The sequence below is a fragment of the Megalobrama amblycephala genome, linkage group LG8 (assembly GCF_018812025.1).
Source record: "Megalobrama amblycephala isolate DHTTF-2021 linkage group LG8, ASM1881202v1, whole genome shotgun sequence".
Lineage (NCBI taxonomy): Eukaryota > Metazoa > Chordata > Actinopteri > Cypriniformes > Xenocyprididae > Megalobrama > Megalobrama amblycephala.
In genome coordinates, this window is record NC_063051.1 from 4219448 (window position 1) to 4240054 (window position 20607).

The window sequence follows — 20607 nt, forward strand, 5'->3', positions numbered from 1 at the left end:
GTGTCTCATTTGCCATCAACAATTTAACAGAGTGTTCACTAAATATTGACATATATATTTGAAAATAAATATAAATATTTAAAATATAAGAGGTGAATTTGAGGGATAATAATTTATAATTTTTTAGATTTAAATAAAATCATTCTGTCTAAACAGTAAGAGAATTTTATTGTTTTGCATTACATTACTGATAAAATGTGCTTAATTGCCCTGACAATAAGGTCACAATGCAAACCACCTTAATGGTCCTAAAACTGGCTTCTTTTGGCTTTAAGGGGCGGTCACACTACACTTTTCTTTGCATTGACTTCCATTTATATGCATACGAATGCGCCAGACCACAAACGCATGCTCATGTGAAAAGTTTCGCATTTTGCTGCATTCTAAAGTTCTCTGAGCAGCAAATTCGCATCACATGAAGATGTTTGACCAGTAGAAGATTGATACGTCACGCCGTGACCTCTTGGTTGAATTAAAAGAATGACATTTTTGCAGTGAAGTTGAGTAGATTGTATATTTTTTTTACATTTTGAGTGTACTACTATTTGTTATACACTAACAAATATACTACACTATACAAATACACTATTACTATGTGGAATTCATGTTTATAAAAAATAAGCTACAGAATGTGTTGTCTTATCACGACTGTTGCAGTGTCCAAAGAACTTTTGTATGCTCAAAATCTAGTGCGTCTGCGGCTTTATGCATATTTGTTTTCATTTTGGTGTAAAAAAGTCCTCGTGAGATTCAAAAATTTAAGATGCCCTTGGAAGCCCAGAAGTATTTGTAAAATGAGGAAACAGGAGGTAGTGTTTTTATGCAATGCTTCTCACCTGTTGAGTAGGAAGCTGTACTGTCACTGCGTACATAACTTGATGACATGGTCCTGTAGCCTAGGTTTTGCTGTGGCCCCCTGTAGGTATCATACCCTGGTTGTTTGTGCTGTCGGTTGTACCATCCACGCAAGTGTTCCACCACTTCAGCCCTTTGCATGTTCCTGCCAAAATTCTCATTCCTGGATGGAGGACGGTTCCTTGGCGGCCTTAACGTGGCATAAAGGTTATGAGCCAAACCGTCTATCTCATCCTGGCCATAGTTCCCATGAGGGTCATGTCTGGGGTAGGAGGGGTTAACATTGTAGTGTCCCTCCATCTCAGTCTCATACACGTACGGTCCATTTGGGTACACTTCAGGTTCGATGTACCGAGGATATCCAGTGACGTAATAGGCTGTGGTAGTTGGCTGTTGTCGAGGCTGGGATGTATAACCACGCGTGTCATTCTGTGCTAGGTTGGGCATGCTTCCTGTGTTGGCGTATATGTTGCCCTGTCTCCGCCGATGCCGGTTTTTGGCACGGGAATGGCAGCCGGGAACGGAGTACTCCACACTGGACTGGCTGGTGTAGGAGGAGCCGTCATCAAGTATTTCAGTGCTATTGCTACGACGAGGAGGAGGGATGGTGAAGACAGGCTCTGATGGTTCGCTTTCCACGAGGAACTGTGACTGAGATTCCAGACTGCCACTGCGCTGGCGAAAATGAGTGCTGCATGCAGAAAAAAGCCAAATAATTCATGAAAACATTATCAAAATCACAACTAAAAATAATTTTAAAGACAACGAAAAAAACACATATTTCTTCTGTGTATTTCTCCTCTTCTCTAGCTTGCTTCCTAATCAAGTTGTCTAATAAATCTGGCATTTTATATTACAAATATTGCTGGCTCTTTGACAAACTGCTTTTGTTCCTCTTTTGTGAGTCACTTTGGATAAAAGTGTCAGCTAAATGCATAAATGTAAATGCTATAAAATAAAAAGAAAATATTTAAATAAAACATTTGTGTTTCCTTGAGAAACGTGAACATTAATAAAACCTAATAATGTTTCACGCTGGTTTGTGGCCATTTTTGCTTTACACAAACACTTACAAAAAGCCATATCTAGGCAATACAATTTTTTAGAACAGAGCAAAAAAAAAACTTTTCAAGACCTACACATATTAAGAAATAAAGACGGTGTTCCTATACGATCATGGAAAGTCTTTATTCCTTAACCATTGTCATTCAGGGGCCATGCTAGTGGGCGGGTGATGAAGAAGGGTTGATTGTGTACTATACCTGAGCTGGGTGCTGCTGTAGGCATTGCGGGGAAGTTGAGGGGTGGGGGGCATGCTCCTCGAGTCTGAGGGTTGCCGTGAGGGTTGACGGTAAGGGCTGCTGTGTGTCGATAAGGCGTCTCCATGTATATAGGGCACAGGATCTTGGACTTCGCCATAATTTAATCTAGAACACAGATAAGAACAACGCTTGACCAAACTTCCTTCATAGGTGGAGTTCTTACTGCATACAAAGCCTCCAAGGAAGTACAGAAAAACATTTCACAGCATACCACCCTTGTACCTAGTTAGATCTAATACAAACGCCCACTGGTTTTTGAGGAACAAATGATTAAATAACAAAGGGCTGAATTACACCTCTTTTTACGGGATTTCAGATTTCAGCCGTCTGGTCTCATTATACTTCCACCTCACTGGCTCAATCTATTAATGCCCGTTGTTCCTGTGAGATTTTCCAGAGCAGCTTTCCTCTGTGTTTATGGCCCTTCCGCCCCCGCTTTGCGATTATTGTTGGAGTTTTTGCAGTCAAGCAGTGACATGCTTATTCCTGGGGCACTATTTTTAACACTGTGAGTGTTTGGGCTGATAAGAGGAGACTGTGAAGGAAGAAGTCGAGTCAAGGGAAGACTGGAATGCAGGGCTGATTCCTTGATCACAGGTCTCTACTAGCTCAATAGGCACAAAAGCAAACACCAGCCAGAGGCAGGGAAAGGTAAGAAGTGCTCAAGCTTAAACCTAAAGAGCTGTGTTTCACGGGCCTCTCACCTGCTGCAGTCCCGGTAGTCGTCACTGCTGTGATCTATGTGATCTGAATGGTATGATGCAGCGAAGGAGTTTGATGAGTTGGGACGTGGAGAATACTGTACTGATCGTGAACGTTGTCTCTGCGATGGCTCATCTAAGACAAAACAAGTTAACGAGATTAACAGTCTAGATTGCAGCGACAAGTTCTACAGATATTTATACACTACAGTTCGAACGTTCGGGGTCAATAAAATCTTTTTATAAAGAAAATAATACTTTGATTCAGCAAGGACACATTTGACAATAAACCAAAGGTGAAAGTAAAGACAATATTACAAAATATTTCTTTTTTAAATAATTGCTGTTCTTTCGAACTTTCTATTCATCAAATAATACTGAAAAAAAGTGTAATTACAGTTTCCACAAAATTATTAAGCAGCACATCTGTTTTAACATAAGAAATGTACCTTGAGCAAATCAGCATATTAGAATGATTTGCGAATGTAATGACTGCTGAAAATTCAGCTTTTTGCCATGCAGCGTTTGGTGAGTATAAGAGGCTTCTTTAAAATAAAATAAAATAAAATAAAATAAAATAAAATAAAACAAAACAAAACAAAACAAAACAAAACAAAACAAAACAAAACAAAACAAAACAAAACAAAACAAAACAAAACAAAACAAAACCCCAAATTTTTGGACGGTAGTGTACACCTGTTTTCAACAACAGTACTCACCATCTTCCAAATTCAGGCAGTCAGAAAGGCTGTCAAGGTTCAGATCATCTGCAAAAACAATTGAGATTATAGTTCTGTCAGTAATATTTCCTAGGTGCCATGATCCATTCCCACTACTAATCTAAAACATTAGCTCATCACAAGTAAAGCATAAAACCATGACTATCAACAGAGCGAAAAGTTTACATACACCGTATAAGCATGCATGTTTTCAATGTCCCACATATTTTGACCAGCGCATTTATATAATTATATAATGCGTTAAACCAGATACGCACCAGCAATGATGACAGAAGCTCTTTGTGTGGGCTCCTTGCCAATCTTCACTCTGTAATCATTAATCTCATTTTCAATCTCCTGAAGTTTTTTGGTAGCATCCAGAAGGTTTCTCCTGCGTTTCTTCTTCACAGTTTTACAGAGCTCATTTTCATAGGCAAGTTTTTTCGCTGCCTCCACAATCTTCTTCTGCAGTGCAAAGCAGCTCTCTAAGTTTCTTAATTGAGGGTCCTGCAAGGGAAAAAAACCCTTTAAATTAGTAAAGAAGTACACAAAATGCAAGCAGTTCTTGCAGTATTTCTGAGAAGAACGAATGAGACAACCTACCGCATCATAAGGGAAAAGATCATCCAATTTGAAAGCAGTTCCCATGCGCCTTCGAACAATGGGGGGCTTCTCTCCTGATGCCAAAGGATACTCCTTAGGTAACACACCGGTCAACTCCTGATCAAATAAAAAGAACAAGCAGAGAAAATCTCAAAATAGGCCTGTTTAAATTGAAAAACTTGAAAGACTGTATGGAAATATGACAAGCCACTAACAGCTTCCCGGAGGCAGATTTTCTTCAGCTCTTCTTCCTTTAGTGCCAGAATTTCCTTTAAGCTCTCCTGTTTTTTCTTCAGTTCTGCAATCTTCTCTTTCTTCAGTTCCTCATTCACATCATTCTCGGCAGAATCTAAAATAAAGCAAAAGCAAGCTTAATCATGATATCAGTACAAACAACAAAGTTCATTATGCTGTTCTTGGAATGAGTGAAAGAGATCATCTTACTGGAAGAGACCAAACTTCCATTGCTGGCCATGATGAGCTTGTCTTTACTCTCCATGCTGACCAGCTTACTGTTCCTCGGAGCTCCAGTCTCTGAGAGATCCATGGCAATATCACCCAAACTTCTTGCTGTAGTTATGTTAGCCTTTGGATAAAAAAGAAGAGGTTATTACATCATCTTTTGCATGCTATCAGCGCAAAGACATTTCTGAATTTACGAGCACTGAGTATTAAAAACTGAGCTAATGCTAATGCATACTCACTTTACTCTGTTTGCGGTCCAGGTAGAACTGGTGTTGGCTGATTGCCATTACCCAGATGGTTTTGATCAGAGAGTGGCTGGCATACCACGTGTGGATGACCTGACCAGACTGACCAAATGTGCGTCTAGAAGCTGTTCTTCTATGGATTAACACATGTGCACATTGAAGTCAAACATAATACATTTCCATCCTATGTAGTGTCAGTGAAATTAAAATGTTGGTTTCTGTAACAGATATTATTTGCATGGTATGCAAAGATGTAGACATAATTCCCAAGAAATAGTCATTGGTTCTATGCTTAAAAAGGTTGATTCAGTCAAACTAAATAATTTCTTAAATCAGAAAAAAAAAAATGAAATTGAATGTTACTACATAAAGAAGTTTTTAGGTTACCTGATATTTGATACCAATTGACAATAAGGCAGGTTGGTAACACTATGGTAACAACGTACAGTGGTGATATCATCTTTGTTTACAGAGCAACCCCAGCCCGTATTACTACTACAGCGTAATGTGACTGATTGCTTCACTGCTGCAGTTCAGAATTGGAAACCCATCAGCTACGTCAAAAGGCTTTGCATCACTAACATTTACTTAGTCAGTCTATTCAAAGGCCATGTCCTACATTCTGAAAGCGCAAAAATAATGCTCAATGTTTTACACTAAGAACAAATCACAAACTGTGCTCAATGAGTGCAGCTTGTCTCATTCAGGGAAAAAGTATATTAAGGCTTGACTTAGTGTAGATTTGTCTCATTCTCTCACCTCTGAGGGTCGTTGACCTCTACAGCGAACTTCTTCTCACGGAAATACAAGTTCTCAAGCTGTTTCCACAGAAAGAGCTACGGAGAAAAAGGAAATGAGATTTAGACAAGAAGTCTATTAGGAACACAGTTAGGAGAAATACTTTTTCCTCACTGAAAAAAAAAAAAAAAAATCCTAAAAATAGCATTTATTTTCGTTGAGCATTCATTTCTATGATTTGCATATTTTGTTGTGAGATTCATCAGATCATTTACATCCTTGTATTTCAACAAACTTTTTTTTTTTTTGCTTTCTCTGTCAAACCCAGAAAAAATGTTACAAAAAATACATTATTAATTCCCTCCTAGAAACAATATACTCTGAATTCACCCACAAAAACATCACTAGATCCATATGGATATTGATATATTTAGCTGGAAGCATGAGACAATTGCTTCAGGTATAAAGCCAATACAATCTAAGCACGACAGAAGCGAAGCGTCCACTGAGCTAGCAACTCAATTTTGCCCTAAAGGGAGAGCACTGAAAAAAAGGTTTGTGGTAAAAACATGGCCAAAACATCTGCCATTCATGAGAACTGTCCTTTCAGAGCTTTTTTTTCCTAGAGCTCCGTCATAGCTCTTCCCAGCTTAGGGCAGGGAAAGTACAATATCCAACTACTATCAGCATGCGGGGGTGAGGATTTACCAGGAATGTTAATAAATGCTTCCCAACAGGTACTGCTCCAATGCACCTCTGAGTAACATGCATAGGAACATCATGATCCGAGCATGGATCGTACAGTACATTTGACTGCTAAGAGCATATTAAAACAACATATTTCTGACAGTCATGTTTAATAACAACAAAATTAATAATGCCAACTTATTCTAATTTCAGAGATTTTAAAATGGATCTTACCAGATCAGTTAGTAAGCCTATAAAATCCCTTGATAGTTGGACAGGTTCAGTATAGTCCTGATCTAAAGTTTCCCACAGGGTTGTGGCTTCCTTGAACAATACTCTCTTGTCTGCTTTCAAAGAGACCAAAAGGTGTTGCAAGAGTTTCAGGCGAGTGAGCCCCACCCCTTCCCTCCCCCTTTCTGTGACATCACTAGCACCTCACTTTGCTTTTACCCACCTTGAGCTAGAGTTCTCTTCAAGTATTTGTTTCTCTCTCTGTTTCCGCCAGCCAACTATGCTATCATCTCCCTGAAACTCTCGAACTCACACATGTAATTAAGCTTTCACAACTTCATTCTTTCTCTACAGTCACCTCCCTCTAACTCTGATACTCGCTTCCTGTTCCTGTCAAACCAGACAAACAGGTTACGCTCACTGAAATACACACACATAGAATGGCATTCCTCTTATTTCATTATGGGAGGGGATTTAGAGCATTGATCATAATGTACACCCTTCAATAGCTTTTGAACCCTTTTCCTGGTGCGTCTCATTTTTACAGTATGAATCTTAGTCCGTCACCCGTTGGTTTGGATGCTCGCTCCCTTACACTTCCCAAGGCAAATATGCGAGGAATCTACTACTTTCTTGTAATCATTAATGACTGGCCATGGCACTCTTCACCTCCTGGTGAAAACAGCATGCCTCTCTCACAGTGACTAAATAGCTGAAGCGACAGCAACAGGGAATGTCTCACTATCTGACAACATGAAAGTTCCCTGACCTTTCTCTGACATTTAAAAAAATAACTAAAATTATACTTCATATGTCGATGTGGAAAGGTGGTACTGATTATTTAAAATAAGCAGTATAAACACAAGACTGACCCAAAAGAATAATTTTTTAAGTCATGCTGTTTTTGTATTACAAAAACATGTGACAACACATTACAAATGTATTTCTTGGGACACAGAAATACTAAGTGCAAAATCAGCTAATTTAAAACCAGGACTGGGTGAGAAAAAACTATTGTTAACAATAAATTAACAGCAGTCATTTAGAATGCTGAGCAAGAGCAAGATAAGCTATTTCAGCATAATTCTTTTAGCCTATTAAATAAGAGATAACTAGATAAAGTCTGAGGGAAAATCAGAGAGCATGCAAATGCAAAGACAATGGGAACAATCCTCAACACCTCAGACTGTCTGTGACTGATAAAGCAAGACAGGCAGGCACATCTAGGAAGTCTGCAGAAGTTAACAACTAAAATAAAATTTAATTAGATTAAATGAACAAAAACGGAGATAATAAAATAAACAAATACAAAACAAATGAACATGCAAAAATAGAATTTAAAAAAAAAAAATTAAAATCCTATTAAAAAAAAATAAATAAATATTCAGGGTGACCCAAACTCTACATATGATGTATTTTTAAAGTATCACTGATCCTGATGTAAATGTATCATGTGATACCTATTAGCACCAGAGATTTGTTTAGCACCAGTATCGATAACTGGATTCAAATCACCATTACACGCATCTATAAACCAGTTTATGTATCTGGATGTATGAAAGTATTATTTTATAATCATACACACCTTGAGCTCTTTCATGTTACTGGGATAATGATGCAGTGCAGAAATATTTTGCTAATATTGACACACCCTCAAGATGCGTCACTAGACCTTCAAGACAAGCTGCTTTCACACAGAAGTGAAATACAGTTATCAGTCCTTTTTTGGAGTGGTAAATACAGTTATATTCACACATAGATCTATTATAAGAGTGACAACTGCATTCTGTAAACAAAATGTTAACTTGAGGACTCATAACCACATTTTTTGTAAACTCATACTTTGTGAATGGAACTACACATTTGCATGAGCTGGACAAACAAACAAACAAAAAAACATTCTAAACAAATACAGTTATCAAAGTCAATCTCAAAACCGACTAAAAAGACTAAGGTAAGGTAAACTGTTATAAATATAACAAGCCACACCAGACACCTCATGAACTCATGTATTAAATGCTGCTTCTTTTGAAGGCATGTTGCAGCCAAAATGAAAGCAGCTTGCTGAAAAACAAGAACTATATTGTCTGGCATGGTCCTAAAATCTCTGATGTGTCTATGATTTGTCATCATATTACAGACAATCCAGACGCAACTGTCAGCTCTGAATTATGACTCAAACATATTCTGCATCCTCCTCTCTCAGACAAGACACACACACACACAGGGCCCTATTTTAACGATCTGAAACGCAAGTGTCAAAGCGCGAAGCGCAAGTAACTTTGTGGGCGGGTCTCGGCGCTGTTGCTATTTTCCCGGCGTGATAAATGGCTCTTGCGCCCGGCGCAAATCTAAAATGGGTTGGTCTGAAGTAGCTTCATTATTCATAGGTGTGGTTTGGGCGTAACGTGAAATAAACCAATCAGAGTGTCATCTCCAATTCCCTTTAAGAGCGAGATGTGCTCGCGCCATGGCGGATTGCTATTTACATGGCGTACACGCGATGAGTCAGTTAATATATATGTGTGTGTGTGTGTATTGGCACGATTGTTCAATTAATTAGCCAATTTCGTTCATCATTATAAGTAGTAATAGGCTGAATTGAAAATAGGTAGCCTAATTCTAATACACGCAATGACTATTCATCATTACATTTTTATATTTATGTACACAATAATATTCTTTTACACTGTAATCCTTTTGTTTTTAATATTTGGCATGTTTGTGTGATGCGCATCCCTGTGTGTAATAAGCAAAGTCAACGCGCACTGTGGACGCGCCCAGAGGCGCAGTTTCTACCAACGCGCTCTAACAAAAAAATATTGCGCCATTGACTTTAGACCAGGTTTGAGTTGGTCTATGGCGCAGTCTATTTTCAGCTCCTTAAAATAGCAATGCGCGGGCAATGCGCCTGAACACACCTCCTTTTTTGCGCTGAACCGCCCAGGGAGCGCAAGTTCATTCACTAGTTTAGCGACGTGCTTCTGTGGAGGGAAAAGCGCGCTTTGCGCGGGTGCAAAATAGGAATGACACATGCGTCGGTGTACAAAGTCAATTGCGCTGGGTGCAAGATAGGGCCCACAATCCCTATGGAGGTAACCACGAATAAATAGTAAACAGTTTAGAAAGAGGTGAGAGGTGCTTGCCTTGCCTGTGCAAAACTCGCTTGGGAGTTTTGGGTTGTTGCCAGGTTAGGTTTATAATACAAGTCAATATTTTAATACTTTATTAATTTGCTTTGACTTCAGTACAGTAACAATATAAAAGTCATTTATTAAATTTAGCAAACAACAGGTTATCTTTTTTTAAGAATAATCATCACACATTTGCTGCTTTTATATTTTAGAGAGGGGATCCCTTACAAGGGAGTCATCACACTTAGGGGTCATTTGGCATCAAAAAGTTTGCAATAGAGGATGTCCCAGTGAAATAATATACAAAAGCACATCATTCAGTGTAAACACAACCAAAATTAAGAATTTTTATTATTAACCATCATCTGCCAAGCAGTATGTCAAGATCTACAGCAACTTCCCTATAAATGACTGGAGTTTTGCTTTTTTCAAATTTCCCTTTATCAGCAACAATACAAAATACATTTAATTGAATGCTTTCATAGGACATCAGTTCAGAGCCCGGGAAAGTTCAGACAAAAAGTTTGGGAGCTTCTTTTAATACTGAAGACCCCCAATAGCTCTCGCATGTGGAGGAGTTACAGCCGCGAGACCCCTCGCTCTCCTCTATGGCCCCCTGCTAAGCTAATTGTGTTTTATTGCTTGATCAATTGTCTGGCCTGAGTGAAATGCACAATGGTGGTCAGATTTGCATAATGAGCTTGGCGTGCTGGAAGAAGATTGGGGGGCGGGCGGACACAAAAACTGCCCTCTTGGCAGGAAGCACAATCAATACTGGCCAGATGATGGGTTGCACTCTGACAGGGCCTAGTGTACTTTCAAAAAGAGAGTGTTAAAACACTCAGTCGAGTGGGAAAAGACACACAAAAAGTAGAGGGAAATAATGGGAAACCTTTTTTTGGACATGGTACCTTGTAAAAATGTGAATATATATATCAAAGCATCTTGGTAATACTATGTGATAGATTCACTTTATCATGGTACTGCCACATTATCCTTCTGTTAAGACAAAATGAGAAACAGAAAGGAAGATGTTTACTCTCTAACCCTCCCGTAGCTGTCTTAGTTTTGCCAGGAGAAGAGCTGATGGGGGCTCTGTCAATGGAGCCAATCCCCCTTCAGACATCACATTGCTGGCATTGCTCCAGTTCCTGCCCCAGAACTGCTCCCCATGAAGCTCCATAATTACACCCTCCACATGGAGGGGCTGGTGTTCATTGCAGCCATGCAGCAGGGTTACAGAGTGGGACATGCCCATTAACACTGACACAGGGCTGAATATACATACACACCCAGCTGCATCCTACAAAGCATTGGTGTAATGGATGCCAATTAACAGACACTTTAATGAGTGAGGTTGGGATAAAATATAGAAGTCCTCCTCATAAAAAAAAAGAGCAATGGTTACAAATCTCTCACAGCCTTGAAATGTGATAAATGAGGATGTTCATTAAAAATGAAAATGAACACAAAATGAAAGCAGGGAGATATCTAAATAGGACATTTTTGGGAAATGCATACTGCACACAAAAATCTGATTGGCTGACATGGCCTAACATCTGGAATTTGGGGCACACCAATCCACGTGGAAACAAAGGTACTGGGTTAATACAATGACTGTGTCTAAGGATGAACTTTAAGCACTGAATTTGCTTAGTTTACTGTCATTAAATCTGAAGATATTTCAAATTTTTTAGGCACTTGGTAGCAAGCAAACTAGAGTAGATATCCACTAGGGATGGGACAATACATCGACGCATCATGAATCGAGAAATGTTTCTGGATCAATTCTGATATTTTCCGTATGTATCGCGATTCTCTCTAGAATCGATTCTGAGCTTAGTTTTCAACAGCAGTTGGCACTGTGTGCTTTAGAAACAGCCGTACTCTGATTCCTTACAATTCCTTCCACACACCACTTGAACCTTCTATAAAATAATCATTCATAAAGTTCAAAAAGGTTGAAGTGAATTACAAGGGTGTTTGCAGTGGGCTGTTTATTAATCTCGCGTCATAAAAGCATTCTGAGGTGCAAATACATTCTCAGACTCAGCCGAACGCATGAGCGGTCTTCTTCATGAGCATTTGAACATGCGGTTAAAAAATAGCCTAATGCGCCATCTGCTGTTAAAAACTAATAAATTTGCTTGAAGAAAAAAATTTGCAACTGGTTTTGGAATCGCCCAATTTGCTTGTAAAAACATCAGAATTGGCAATGAAAAATCATAATTTGTGCATCCCTAGACAAAACTGGTCAAAAACCTTGTAACTCCATTTGAGCTTGATTTTAGTACAATGTCAATAATATAATGCAAGTGTCTGACCATATATAAAGCCACAATATCAACTTTGACAACACAGTGTTTAATTATTTAAAACATACAGTAAATAGAGGAAGGCCCCTAAATTATGAGTTTGAACCTAGAAAGAACCATAGAATTTTCTCCATCACCACTGAACCCTTGTACAAGGCTCTTAGCACAAGAGAAAAACAAAAACAAACAAACAAAACAGCAAACCTTTCGTGGCTTGAGCTTGTCTTGCAGGTCGTACTGGCCAATGCCTTTGTAGCTAATCCCCAACCACCACGGTATGCCCTGTTTGTCCTGTGAAAGAGAAGAGGTTTTTTTTAAAAAGGAAAGGTAATTACTGCTTTTGTCTGTTAATGGTAGAGAAATAAAAAGTTCAAATGGGTTCAACCAACACAGCCTTTCACATACAGTAGCACTGTTGATCTCTAGAGACATTTCTAATGATCTAAGCACAATTATAATTATACCACACACATTTTACTAGTGTTTAATTATTTAACCAACCATAAATCAAGTTAAGGACGTACTATTTATGGCAGCTTCAGTATTTATAATGTCTAGGTTTGTATGTCCTAAAAAATACCACATGATAAATCAAACCACATACCTTCACTTTGTAGTAATGAACTCCATATGCAGGCAAGGACTCAACTAAGGTCAGATACCTGTTGATTGAAGTTACAACAGTCTAGTGAATGATGGTATAGCACAGAAAGTTAATAAGACAGTGTTTCAGACAAAAACAAAAAGGATGAACAACATTTTAACCCTAGTTAATCATCTATAATTTGTCACTGACAGTAGTCCTACAAACTCCTGGTGCCTTCACAGTGAGGGACAATGTCAATATATCAATGCAGGAGCACAAATCAAGCTGACAGAAATGACCTTGTCTCATCCCAATGAGCTAAAAATAAAGTGGGACAGTGTGATTAGGCCGGCTGAAAGCAGTCACTTTCAGTAATGTGGTCTAATTAATTACGCAGTTTCGCCCTTCCACAAACAACTGCAGCAGTTATCAGAGGTAGGGCAACAGGCTCAGACTCGCAGTTCCTTTCTGTCAGGCATATAAATTATTAGTGTGCTTACCGTACGATAGCCTGTCCACGACTGAGTCCTTTTAGCTTCTTATAATGCTCGATTACTTTATCTTCGCTAGAGGGTAAAAGGGAGAAACGTTACCATCCGCACAACGGCAACAAAATAGTAATTGAGCATGAGACCAACATGTGAATGTGCCATTTAAATGACGTGGATAGTCAGACTATTAACTAGTCAGATATTACACCAGGTGCATCCATGTGTGAAATGCCATCTGGCTGGCTGTCCTGTGAATCACACACACACTGTTTGTGGCAATTATCCTAATAACCGGTTCCTCAAACACACATACACACACACGCTGTAAGTATTCATGTCCACTATTAATATGAAACAACAAAAAGGAAATTAATAATGACAGATGAACATTACAGGAAACTTTTACACCAATAAAATTACAATCTATAGACAATTTTTATACATAAACTAACAGCTGCTTATGCAGTCACTCGCACAGCTGCCCCTTAAACACTTGCACTAATGCACAGCTGTTTCCTAACATACTCATTCCCACTCACACACTTCAATAATTGCTGTCTGTTAACTGGTTTACTGTGTTACTGCTCCCCACACTCAATACCCATTGATTAAAGCTGCCACATCAATTCTTTAAAGGTGGTAGACTTCAACATCTAGACGTCTAGGGTTACAGTAGCCAGAGGGCAGGCATAATTAACAAGCAAGTTAATTAACAAGGTTTGTTTGAAATAAACAGGCTACAGCTTGCACACTACAACCTGGATACACTAAAGACTTTGAGTTTCAAGACTGCAATAACACACATATTCACACTCTGTGTGTCATTTGTGGGTATTAGACACTGAATAATGTTCTTCATTTCCTACTGAATATTGCGTCTCACTCTGAAAATTGTTACCTGCCTTTATTACAGAAACAAAAATGCAGTCTTACCAGAATGCTAATGATGGGTGCTCCTTCAAAACCGCGGTAGGGAAAGCTGGAAGCTTTTTTAAGTCTGATCTTGTGCTTTCATCACTAAAAGATTGAAACAAACACAAACATCACTAATTGTGTTAAAATGAAATACTTCAGAAATGAGAAATGGGTGGCCTAGCATGGTAGTAACATAGATATGATTGTAGTATAGAGGCAAAAAAAAAAAAAAAAGTAAAGACTTGCATCAACAGATTTCCTTGTTTTGGGGCATTAAAGGATTAGTTCACTTTCAAATGAAAATTAGCCCAAGCTTTACTCACCCTCAAGCCATCCTAGGTGTATATGACACCATTCTTTCTGATGAACACAATCAGAGAAATATTAATAAATATCCTGATGCATCTGAGCTTTATAATGGCAGTGAACAGGTGTCACTATTATGAGCTGAAGAAAGTGCTTGCATCCACATCCATCCATCCATCATAAACGTGTACTCCACATGGCTCCGGGGGGTTAATAAAGACCTTCTGAAGCGAAATGTTTGTGTAAAAAATAAAAAATAAAAATTCATATTTAACAAGTTATGAAGTAAAATATCCAACAGACCGCCTTCCGTATTCAACGTATAAAGAAAGTGTAAACTGCCGTCGCGTCAGTTACATTTTTTCCGTAAGTTGAATAGGGAAGGCGTAGGATGTAGCTTAAGCTTTTTGAACTTCAAGAGTTTTACGCTTTCTTCGTACATTGAATACGGAAGGTGATCTGGCATCGTTTCACTTCAGAAGGCCTTTATTAACCACCCAGGAGCCGTGTGGAGTACACGTTTATGATGGATGGATGTATATGGAAACACTTTCTTCAGCTCATACTAGTGACCCCCATTCACTGCCATTATAAAGCTTGGATGCGTCAGGATATTTATTAATATTTCTCCGATTGTTTTCATCAGAAAGAAGAGAGTCATATACACCTAGGATGGCGTGAGGGTGAGTAAAGCTTGGGCTAATTTTCATTTGAAAGTGAACTAATCCTTTAAAAGGATTTGTTAAAATTAATTTAAAAATATTTACTGTCAATTTCTTTTTAAACATATTTTCCAAAACATGCCCTTAAATATCTCATTGCCTCAACAGTCTAAAAATGTCAATACCATTAGGAAAGCTACTAATAAATTCTTATTTTAAAAACAATCAACAGTCAAGTGTAGTTACTTGAAACATTGAAATATTAGACATTTTTATTTGATTTTGACCGATGTCTCTCATTACTGCAACACCTTTCATAATTTACAACCAATAATTTACAAACAATTTTTCCATATATTTTAATAGGTTATCATTTCATTAGATTTTATTGAAAATTGACATTTTCAAACTGATATGGCAAACCTGAAAGAATATAATGTATAGATTCTGTAAATGCTTGGCCAAAACATGGTGTGTCTTGTTTGGCCAAAACATGGTGTGATTTAGGAGATAATGTTTGGTTGAGGAGAGCAGGTTTCATTCTTTTGAAATAGAACTTGAGGTGATAAGTGATGACACCGATTTACTGATGTTTGCATACTTTTCTCTTAGAGCTTCTTGATGTTTGGAGAACACATTGTTTTTATCTTTCATCCTCGTGCTGGAATTCCTTTTCAGAAAGATGGGCTTCCTATTGCAAACAGCTCACAATGCTTACACTTTAAACCAATCAGTGTTTAAATTACAAATCATTACGAGGCATGCATTTTTTTTTTCTATTCTGCAACTACAAAAATCTTGGCTTGACTTTTTATAGTCACTCAGAACCCAATATTTAAAGATTAGATGTAAATGTAAAAACTGAGATTTCCCTTGTAAGGTTACAAATTTAAGCTGAAGTTAGTTATGATGCAGTACTTGAGCTAATAGCATCTTATCTCAGTGGAGAGAGTGTGCTATAATTCAATGTAAAAGTCTGTTGCCTAAATAATATACAGTTAGCATGTTTAAAGTAATAGTTTTGTCATATAATTCACGCTCATGTTATTCCAAAGCCGTATGACTTACTTTCTTCCCTGGAACACAAAGCATGTAATTGCATGGACAAATGGCATCTAGTGCATCAATAATCATGTGTTCTTCTGTGCTGAATTGAAGAAAGTAATACACGTTTGAAATGGCATGGGGGTGAGTGAACAATGACAGATTTTCTATTTCATTTTTGCAATAACTATCCCTTTAAGAGCTTAGAAGGCTACAACAAAAGCTATACAAAGCGTGTAACTGGCACCATTGTGATGGAAGGAAAGACATAACACCTGAATTCATAAAACAGGACAGCAGTGTTATAGAAAACCCTCATGTAATGTGTTTTCAGACATCTGATCTGTTCTAGCAAGCTTTGATCTGATCTTTTCCAAAACCAAGTTGAGGGTGAAGTGGGCGATATTGTTTTTACAGGAAGCAATTATTCAGAAAGCAAAGGGGCAAGAACTGATTTAAATGTGCAGAACACTTTAAAACCACAACATCTGAGTCAGAATACTTTGAAAATTAATTGAAAACAAAAGGAAATAGGTTACAGAATTGATAACATGTAAAGTCATGCTTATCAGCCCATTAATACCTTGCTCGACTAAGCACCACTATATTCCCTGGTGCTCTTCCCTTTCCAAGCCAGTTGGTTCTGCAGTTCAGCAATTTATGATAAGTTTGAAGGTATAAATCTAGCAGGCTGGGTTGATGATGTGGTAAAATACAGTAAGTTGGTGCCCTGAGACTGCAATGCCTTGTCAGCAATCTGGAATTCATTATACTGTCTGTACTATCAAAGAGTTGGCAAGGAAGGGCGGGTAAACGCTTAACCCAGCACAAGAAACGCATGGAGGAGTTAGAGCCATGTGTCAGCTTTTTCAAGAATCCATATAGAGTGCATTAGTGCCCGCCCACTTTTTCAGCGGTGTTGGTTTCGGAAGTATTGTTTCCATTTGTTTTTCCTATAGGGATTTTTAAAAGTCTTCCTTAAAGCATTATATTAAGCCAAGAACCAAGCAAACTAGTTGCAAGGTGAATCACAACATTACAAACCTTTAATCGGCCGAAGTATACTTTGTGCTTTAGTGAGGGGTAGACCTACTTTCCCTTCACTGAAGCATTACGAAGGACAATCAAATGAAAAACTATAGAGAAATATAACTATTCATTTAAAAGTGACTTATTATACCCCTTTTTATAAGATGTAATGTAAGTCTCTGGTGTCCGCAGACTGTGTCTGTGAAGTTTCAACTCAAAATACCCCATAGATTTTTTATTATAGCAGGTTTTCCTGCCTATTTTTGGGTCGGAGAAAAAAAAAGTGCTGATTTTGGTGCGTGTAGCTTTAAATGCAAATGAGCTCGTGCTCCCTGCCTCCAAGCTTGCGATTCAAATACACGGAGGCATAAACAATACAGGAGAAGCTCACACAGCAAATATAACTCTCAAAATGGATTAATTCAAACTGTTTGTGATCACCTAGGTACGGGTACGGCATGTATTTTGTGGATGTTTGCTAAAATTGGTGATGCGTTTATGAATTATACAGACTGCAAGCATTTTCGGGTTAAAAATTAGAATAACAACATGGCTCTGGTCTCCGTGAATACATTTAGAAACAATGGTAACTTTAGCCACATTTAACAGTACATTAGCAACGTGCTAACAAAACAATTTCAGAAAGACAATCAAATCTCAAAACATGGTGAGATAAAGCAAAAAAATTTGCTTTTTTAGCAGCAAACACTTAAAGGTCCCATTTTTCGTGTTTTTTTTGAAGCTTTGATTGTGTTTATAGTGTGCAATATAACATGTGTTCATGTTTCGCGTGTAAAAAAACACAGTATTTTTCACATCATTTACTTATCTGTATACCGCTGTTTTCACTGTCATAAAAACGGGCTGATGACTTCCTTGTTCTATGAAGTCCCTCCTTCAGAAATACGTAACGAGTTCTGATTGTGCCAGCGGTTCCTGTGTTGTGATTCGACAGCAGCTTCTGCTCCATCTTTCAAGAATAATCTTTGTGCGAATCCGGCATTAAACTGATTGAGATTGAGGAAGCTGTCCTCAGCAAAATGTGCTGCACATAGTTTTACATGTGGATTATAATAGTAAACATAAATTGTAACCATTGATCTCTAAGTACAGCGTCCCTGGGAAGGCCAAACAAAGGTGATTGGACTGCGGGATGAAAATAACAGCGTTTCGACGACATGGCGACAAACACACTCTACAAACACAACTCTTGCTCTTCTCCGTGGGAGCGCAACAAGACCACGCCCCCTTTTTTGTGTATTCCTGTGGGCGGAGGTTAGTCAAAAAACTGTTTTAGTGACGTCATTAAAGAAGGAAGTAGAGGGATGTAGTCCAAACTGGCCGTTCGATGTAGGCGACTTCTGTTAAATAAAATATCTTGCTTGGCATTGAACTTTAAGCTTTAAAATTTTACAGATTTTATTTATACTCTAACAACAACATTATACACTAACTAAAGTTTGAAACATGGGATCATGAAGAACGGGACCTTTAAAATGGGTTTTGTGCACACAGGGGTAAAAAGTACCCCATGTGTACAATGAAATATACTGCTGTATCTTTAATGTTGTGGGCCTATTTTTCTGCTGGAGGTCTTGCACATCTTGTTCAGATACATGGCATCATGGATTCTATCAAATACCAACAGATAAAAAAAATCAAAACCTGACTGTCCCTGTTAGAAGTCATATAATGGGCTGTGGTTGGATCTTCCATCAGGACAATGATCCAAAACAAACATCAAAACCAACGCAAAAATGGGTCACTGAACACAAAACCAAGCTTCATCCCAGTGCCCTGACCTGAACCCTAAAGAAAATGAGTGGAGTGAACTGAAGAGAAGAAGCACCAACATGGAGCTGGGAATCTGAAGGATCTGGAGAGATTCTGCATGAAGGAATGGTCTCTGGTCTCTTGTCAGGTGTTCTCCAAACTCATCAGGCATTATAAGAGAAGACTCAGAGCTGTTATCTTGGCAAAAGGAGGTTGAAAAAAGTATTGAATAAAAGGGTATGATTAATTGTGAGCAATGTGTATTAGAGAAAAACTTTTCTCTCATAATGAGATTTTAACCCCATTTAAAAATAATTATTATTCTCCAATGAAAGGTTGGATTTTTGTAGATTTTTTAAATAAAAGATCAAAAGTATTAACGATGCATATATATATATATATATATATATATATATATATATATATATATATATATATATATATATATATATATATATATATATATATATATATATATATATATATATATATACACACACAAACAATATCTTTAAAGGTTAATAAGTTATTGTTAAAAACAAATTTCTCTATGGAGAAAATAAATGGAGTTTTTAATTCCAGAACCCAACAACTGCACTCTACAGGTCATTTGATGTCAACGTCCTTGAACTGAATGTGATTTCTGCTTAGAATTCAGGTTCAACAGAATCAAGGATTATCATTATAGTATTTAAATATAATAGTGCATATTTTTTTATTTTAAAAGTGACAACTTCTTAAACTTTCCATATGCTTTCTAAAGAACTAGGACATATTGAAAGGCGGTTGTATAGGGAGAACCCCTGCGTGGTTGCTCCTGACATAAACTGCAGACAAATGACATCAGCATCCTGCATGACGCCCTATCGTCTGCCAACGGGAGATGTCTCCACTCCCTTTCCACTAACATCTATGCAGTCTTAACAGAGGAGAGGAGGAGGTTTATATGAGAAGAGGTGGGGGTCTTCTAGCTTCCTACATAAACTTAAAGCCCTGGGCCTCCAAATGCAACCGCTCAGGCTTTATGAGATCTGGGAGTCTTCATCCTCATGAAATAACAGAAATTAGAGGAAGAGAAGGTCTAAGGGTTTGCTGCTGCATGTTAAGCCCACTTAAACTATAAGAGGATGCTATCAGTAATGATACTCTGCTACCAGATCTGCTTGACCGCACTGCTTAATTATGTGCCAGCAAATAAATAGTGAAGGTCATATCAGGCATAAAAATGAATTGGCATGACCCACCTATATCTTTAACCAAAAACTCAAAATTGGGAATACACTAACATTTCAAAAGTGTGGGGTATTTATTAAAATTTTTAAAGGTTTTAAAAAATTTATCTTATGCTCAGCAAGGCTGCATTTATTTGATCAAAAATACAGTAAAACATGAATATTGTGAAATATTATTACAATGTAAAATAACCATTTTCTATTTAATATATTTTAAAATGTAATTTATTCCTGTAATGCCAAAGTTGAATTTTCAGCAGTCATTCCTTGAGTCTTCAGTGTCACATGACTCTTGTAATATGCTGACTTTCAATATGCTCCAGAAACATTTCTTATGATCAATGTTGAAAACAGCTTAATATATTTGTGGATGAAACAGGATTCTTTGATGAATAGAAAGTTCAAAAGAACAGCATTCATTTGAAACAGAAATTCGTTGTAACATTATAAAATGTCTTTACTGTCACTTTTGATCAATTTAATGCAACCTTGCTGAATAAAATTATACAAAAAACTACAATTTTATAGTATGCCACATGCCTAATATGCCACCA

At 37.7% G+C, this 20607-nt stretch overlaps 1 protein-coding gene across 5 annotated transcripts in view; it reads right to left on the reverse strand.

The window, feature by feature from the left end:
- Positions 1 to 20607, reverse strand: part of frmd4ba (FERM domain containing 4Ba) — a 55867-nt gene that overhangs the window by 6319 nt on the left and 28941 nt on the right. For all 5 annotated transcript variants that reach the window (XM_048198824.1, XM_048198822.1, XM_048198820.1 and 2 more), the window contains 14 exons: positions 14026 to 14109; positions 13102 to 13167; positions 12620 to 12677; positions 12220 to 12306; positions 5670 to 5746; positions 4905 to 5043; positions 4645 to 4786; positions 4416 to 4549; positions 4201 to 4317; positions 3876 to 4104; positions 3598 to 3645; positions 2882 to 3014; positions 2118 to 2282; positions 837 to 1546 (listed from right to left, as the gene is read on the reverse strand). In XM_048198824.1, the coding sequence (XP_048054781.1) occupies positions 837 to 1546; positions 2118 to 2282; positions 2882 to 3014; positions 3598 to 3645; positions 3876 to 4104; positions 4201 to 4317; positions 4416 to 4549; positions 4645 to 4786; positions 4905 to 5043; positions 5670 to 5746; positions 12220 to 12306; positions 12620 to 12677; positions 13102 to 13167; positions 14026 to 14109 (2189 nt within the window). The remainder of the gene's footprint in view (positions 1 to 836; positions 1547 to 2117; positions 2283 to 2881; positions 3015 to 3597; positions 3646 to 3875; positions 4105 to 4200; positions 4318 to 4415; positions 4550 to 4644; positions 4787 to 4904; positions 5044 to 5669; positions 5747 to 12219; positions 12307 to 12619; positions 12678 to 13101; positions 13168 to 14025; positions 14110 to 20607) is intronic.